Raw genomic sequence first — 6,294 nt, forward strand, 5'->3', positions numbered from 1 at the left:
CATGCTGTGTTACTGTGCGCTCTGCTCTGATTGCTGTGATGCTGCCTTATATGTCCCCACAGAATTGCCAAGGACCCTCGGTTTGAACGCTTGCCGTGCATGCACAAAGGAACCTATGCAGATGACTGCTTGGTACAGAGGGTCACTCAGGTATTTCTGTTCCTGAAATTTTCCATACTGTGCTAACACACTAAAAGTGCCCGAAGCCTCCTAGTTTCTCATGACTTAATTCCCACAAAGGGGCAGTTTCAGTTCCCTAGCACAGCTTTATTTGAAGCAAGATATAGTGTTCCCAGAGCATTCTTGTTGTATAGGACAGCATCAAGAAGCACTTGGGGTGGGAAAGCTGTGAGCTGGGAAGGCCAGACAGACTTTGGATATTTTTGTGGGTCTGTGGTGATGAGCAGAAGGACGTTACCTGTGGAATTCTGTGCAAGTCCTAGTAATGCCCCGCTAAGGACTTTTAGCCCTCTTGTGTTAAATGAGGTTACTGCGTAGGAGCTTCTGATCAGCTTTGTCCCCGCAGGTGCACTGGTGTTGAATCTCACTGATCTCTTTTTTTACAGCACAAATGTTACATTGTGGCCACAGTGGATAAAGAGCTCAAGCGGAGAATTCGAAAAATCCCAGGAGTGCCTATAATGTACATTTCCAGGCACAGGTAAGGGTCCTGTGACCGGGAGGAAGACTGCCCTGGTACAACGCTTGCCCAGCAGGGCCTCTGTCACCATGTATTTCTCTCCTGTGTTGTCTCTAGTGCAGTAAAGGGCCTTGTGTTCGCACAAAGTAGAGTACAGCTGCTGCTGGGGAGAGACTGGTCGCAGACCCACTTTTGTTGCAGTCTGCATATTCACTTGCTTTTACCTAGAAGACTAGTTTTGTCAAGGCCAGTGTTTCCACAGATGAATTTTGCTTACCAGCAGCAGCAGGACTATCAGGCACATACATTCTAGAGGTTCCTGAGGAAAAGAACCATTCTTGTTCCATATTCTATTTGGTAGCTTTGTGTACCATCAGCTAGGAGATTGAATTTGCTTCTCAGCAAAAACCAACTCAAAAGGAGCAATTTCAACGCAACAGATTTTTCCAGCGTCTGCAAGCACTGTCTCTATTTCCTTATTTATTCAACAGGACCAGTGATCTACTGTAAAAATGTTTGCTTAAATTCATTTCCTCTTCCTTCCAAAACACTCATAAAGCATAGACCAAGGAGAATTTACTCACCTTTGTCATATCCAGTGTTTTATTATTTCTTCTATATAATGTACAGCCCAGGAGATTTATCATGCCTCAAACCTATGACAAATTGTTTCAGAGTATGGTAGATGTGTTTGGTAGTGTGGTAAGGAGAGAAGTCAAGATGTGGAAAGAAAAGGGCCAAAGTCTTCAGGTGGGATGGGAGAGATATGGGAAACAAGGCAATTGTGGTAGCAGTGGAGATAATGAGTTTAGTAACATGCAGACAGAGCAGTATGTCAGAAATCAGGAGGCTGTAAAGTTTAACCCGATCTATAATTAGAATGTGGCTCAGATTTTTCTCTTGTCTTTGCCCCTTATTCACTGTGGCCATGAATTGCAAGTTGAATGGTCCAAGTTTTATTCTCTGTGCTTGTCTGCTCTTGAATCCTGAGTCAGTTCTTAAAAAACCACCATTTTTTTCCTTCTCTGGAGATGGTGAGTTTCCAGGATCCCCGATTTCTCAGTTGGAGGTGAAGGATAGCAGCAACCTTATGAAGGCTTTTCCCTTTTCGAAGTAATATTTCTCTTCCTGGGGATGTGAGCTGCAAACAGAAATACAACAAAGCTTCTTGCGGTTCATTCTACTTGTAAGCCTGTTGCTGCATGGGGAGGGGAGCAATGTGGAGCAGGTTGTCTTCATAGGTTTTTGCCTCTTTCTTTCTCAGATACAATATTGAGAGGATGCCAGATGATTACGGAGCTCCTCGGTTCTAACCTATCCAGCCAAGCCAGGACTTTGAACCAGAGTAAGGGTCCTTCTGGTTCCAACTATCCTGCTTTCTTTTTGCTGGGACTCTCCTCATAGGACTGTGGGTGACATTCGACTGACTTTGTAGCCTTGATCTGCTATGAAAAAGCTACTTGGAAGAGAGTCTAGTTTTATTCACCCTTATTCTTAATTGGTCTGGTTACCTGTGGCTGGGAGAAGCATATGAGGAAAAAAAAGACGACAGTGCCCAGAACACACCTAACTCCCTCTTCATCAGGATCACTGGCAAAAGTGATTTCAGCATTTTGAATTAAATATTGGTGATGCAACTCTGGCTGAGAATGAAACCACAGAAATTTTAGAGGTCTGTTATTGCTGCATCTGCAGCAGGACAACTGTTCCTCCAGGAAACTTCGTCACACCTGCCCCACGAGCAAATGGGAGTCTGCATTCTGGAGAACAGCCATCAGATCTGCACCAGACAGCCTGCCTTCTCTGGACCAGTGGTCTGGAAGATTTTAATTTGAAATTAAATGGGCTTTTATTCAACTGTACAACGAGTGAAGTTCGGTTAAGTGTCCTGCTGAGATTCCCATGTCCGTACTGGGTTAGCTGGCAATCAGTCCTTTAGCTTATATGCAGAGCGGTGGTGGGAGGGCAGGGTTGGGGCAGGACAGATCTCTTCTCCCTCTTGTTTGCGTGGCACCTGGGCATCTCAAAGCCTTAGCCCTTTTGTTAGGTATTGGGGAAGAGGAGAAAGGTATTCAAACTGTGACAGGAAGGTATCAAATTGGGAAAAGTATTAATATGGGCTGGGAGCGGAGTCAGTGGGGGGAATTGGAGCAGTGGCTGCAGGCCAAGAGTCTCACAGACACCTGCAGGGTTTGCTTCAGGGAAGGAAGTGGTCAGAGGAGGGAGGGAAGAGAAATGGTTAAGCCACATGAGGAAATGCAGGGGAAAAAAATACTTCAAAGCTATAACTGCATTCTCGCGTCTTCCTAACTACCCTTTAATTTTTAGCAATATATTTTCCCCTTTTGATCTCTGCTCTGTGATGAGGAGAATTCTCCTATGATTGGGAGGTAAGAGACAATATGAGGGTCACCAGGGGCCAACATTCCAATGCGTGCTTCCTGGCCAAAATGCTGAAGATGAGGTACGATATAAAGAGGAAGGCTAAAAAGTTATGTTCTTGGTAAAATGAAGAAAATTTTCAAACTTTAATAGACCTATTATTCCACTGGTTTGGCTGCAGAGAATAGCTGACCTCAGCTGTCTGCATGCTGGACAGCACACAGGGAGGATAATACCTCTCCTCTGCTAATCGCTTCTTGTCCTCATGAAATGCCCTGACGTGCTAATCCCTTTCTTGCTAGCACCCTGCCCCTACAGATCTTGCAGGAAACTTTGGGAAGACATCAGACTTACCCCTCGTACTATCACTTTGCTTGCTGCAGACTCGCCCACTAAACTCATCCCTGAACTAACAGCACACTGACACTTGGAAAACACAGCCCCTTACAAAGCCATTGCAATTGGAAGTTTATCTTCTCCACCTCCAGCCAGGAAGAGGGTAGCCAACAACCCTGAGATTTTACACGCTGTATATAATTGCGTATTTCAAAAAGAATATCCTTGTTTTCTCCTCTCAGTCCAAGTCACATTTCTTAAGCTAAATGTTTAAGTAAACAAACACTCGGAGACCATGTTTCGTCAACTGAGAACTGAGACACGGTCATAGGATTAGATCTGTATAACTGGGTCTTCAGAATAATTCTAGTTCTGAAAGACTTGACTTCAAGTGCGAGAGTTAACTAGAATTGTTTCCTGGGCAAAGAACTTCACTTAGATTAACCTAAATGGAAGGAGACTGGAGAAAAAAGAAATGGTCACTCATGGTGATACTTGATTAAAGTCCTTCTGTCGCTGGAGAAGAGGTCAAAGGTACAGCAACATGATGAATTTGGGGAATGTCTGCCTGTCAGCAGAATGCCTCTTGGAGGGACTTCGTGAAAATGTATGTGTGTAGCATGAACTGTGGGTAGAAATCAAAGCAAATGTGCCCATTTAGTGACGCCCTTACTCCTTAAAATAACATTCATTGTAAATGTCCTTGTTTTAGTAATAGGAGGAGAAACCTGGAACAGGGATAAGGCAATTGCTGAAGAAGTGTTAAGAGGGTTGGAGGATGCGCAGCAGGGAGAAAGTACTGGCAGTGAGTGAACCCATCAGGAAATTTTCATTAATTGAGTATAGCTGGAAAGAAAAACCTTGGTTATTGACTTGAGGAGCCTAGCTGGAAGAGAAACAGGACAGGAAAGGACCAACTGTCATCAACTGCTTTCCCTGCAGGCCCAGGGAACCTGTGTACCAGACACTTGGTTCAGCAAAAAATATTTCCTCCCTGCACGCTGCAGCATCCCAGCCTCAAATCCAACTTGGAGCACATCAGAGGATGAAGATCATTGTAACAGGAAAGGGCTTTATAAGGGAAAATGCTTTGATGTTCCTACAAATGCAGAACTCTGCCAGTCTAAACCAAAAGAGAAATTCCTTCCTGACCCAATTCTGGCAGTTGGTTTAAACCTGCACACCAGTTAGGTATCAAACAGATGCCTGCAATGCTTCTCAGTAACTACGGAATCCAGCCTGCCCCCACCCCGACACCCTTTGTTTTGCTGTAGCCAGTTTTTGTAGCGTCAAAAGAGAGAAAACAATCAGAAAAGGCACAAGAAAAAGGTCTGAGGTTTTACAAAGAATGGGAGAAAATAATTTCTTCTCCTTTCTGGGGGCCACCAGAAGGCCCAAGATTGCTGCATCGTTACCACCAGATGAAATGAAGAAACTTAAGCTGCTGGTCCAAGATGTGACCCTGGTCAATTGAGGGATAACTGAAATGTGCTAGAATAGCATTTAAAAGCAGGAAGAGCACGAGCTATTTTAAAAATGAACTAAAACTAGCACAGTGACATACAGTAGTATTACAGACTGTAAAAGAATAGGAGGGCATAACGTGGACTGAACAGGGTTGCTTTATGACAAGGCAACACTGAGTAAAGCCCATGTCTTTTCACCGGCAGGAGTCAGCTCTGCTGCTGCTCAAACCAGATTTGGGTATTGACAAAAGCATCCGTCAAGTTCTTTGGAAGTTACACTTTGGCCTCCTCGATTTAGGCTGAAAAACAGTTGCTAATGGAAATGGTTGAGCACATGTATTTCTTCAAAAGGGAAGTAACAGGTTTGAGTAACCACAACAAACAGCGAGAATACTGGGAGAGACCTGCCTGCAGGAAATAACCTTGAGTAAATTGATCCCTCTGAATGAATCAATCATGAGGATAAATCAAAGGATGTTTACAGGAGGAATTCCCTGGTTTGAAAGGACAGACTTTGGAAAGCTTAGTTAATGAGTAAATGGGCCCAAAGATAAAAGTGCAAGTGCTATTTGGAAGTTACATTCACTGCAAGAGAAATCTTAGAACCTAGACAGAAAAGGATCAATGATCACTTCTAGATGAAAATAAAGTATACTGAAGACAGTTCTACATGTATTAAGACAGCTTTCTTAAATATTTACACCTTGAGTTCACTCTACTGGAAGCTTTTCTTGTAGGTTCACAGTGAAATGAACCTGTCAGCTCTGTGGATTCCTTGGAATTTAACAACAAATGAACACCAAGTCCAGCTTTCCCAGCACAAGAGGACAGAGCTTCTCTACCAAACAACCTGGTTCCTGTTTTTTCTCCTGACTGAGAAATCTTCACACTTCTCCTCCAATGCCTGCCTTTCTCCACTGGCCAGGGATCCTTGATTCGCCAGCCACGAACTAGAGATTGAACAAGAGAAAAATTCCTCAGGTTTTCTTTATTTAAGAAGGAGAACAAGCAGTGAGACACAACAGTGCTGGTGCACTGCTGACCAAACCAGTAGGCACCAGGCTTTGCTGCCCAGCTACTAGCATTCACACGCACAAGCCCCCGTGTCCTTTCTCTACAGTGGGAGCTCAGCGCTTTGCATAAATCTTTGCTAACCGAGTACAGAACATATTTGTATGTTTAATTCATACTTCACTTTGAGAAGAAGGAACAAAAAATTCTCTCCTGCTCCTCAGTGCAGTTGTTCCCGCAATTGCTGAGGCCACTTCACACCTCAGTGGTCCATGCTTATTTTTGCCTCTCGGGTTTATCACCACCACGTTCGCTGAACCCAAACCCCAGTGGTTCACGCCATTTCTAGGGGACGGCCGGCCCAGCATCACCCCATCCCTGCGCGGGGGCCCCTTCGCGTTTGTGCCTTTCCCGAGGAGGCCCACGGGGCTCAGCGGGATTTACGGCCGCGCTCATTTC

At 44.5% G+C, this 6,294-nt stretch overlaps 1 protein-coding gene across 1 annotated transcript in view; it reads left to right on the forward strand.

The window, feature by feature from the left end:
• The window catches only part of FCF1 (FCF1 rRNA-processing protein), a gene marked incomplete at its 5' end in the record, with an annotated part of 3,640 nt that extends 1,471 nt beyond the window's left edge, over positions 1-2,169 (forward strand). Inside the window, 3 exons of the mRNA XM_009870707.1 lie at positions 63-150; positions 567-661; positions 1,905-2,169. Of these exons, the coding sequence (XP_009869009.1) occupies positions 63-150; positions 567-661; positions 1,905-1,953 (232 nt within the window). The remainder of the gene's footprint in view (positions 1-62; positions 151-566; positions 662-1,904) is intronic.
• Positions 2,170-6,294: the final 4,125 nt, after the last annotated feature.

The sequence above is a fragment of the Apaloderma vittatum genome, unplaced genomic scaffold, assembly GCF_000703405.1.
Source record: "Apaloderma vittatum isolate BGI_N311 unplaced genomic scaffold, ASM70340v1 scaffold43665, whole genome shotgun sequence".
Taxonomy (NCBI): domain Eukaryota; kingdom Metazoa; phylum Chordata; class Aves; order Trogoniformes; family Trogonidae; genus Apaloderma; species Apaloderma vittatum.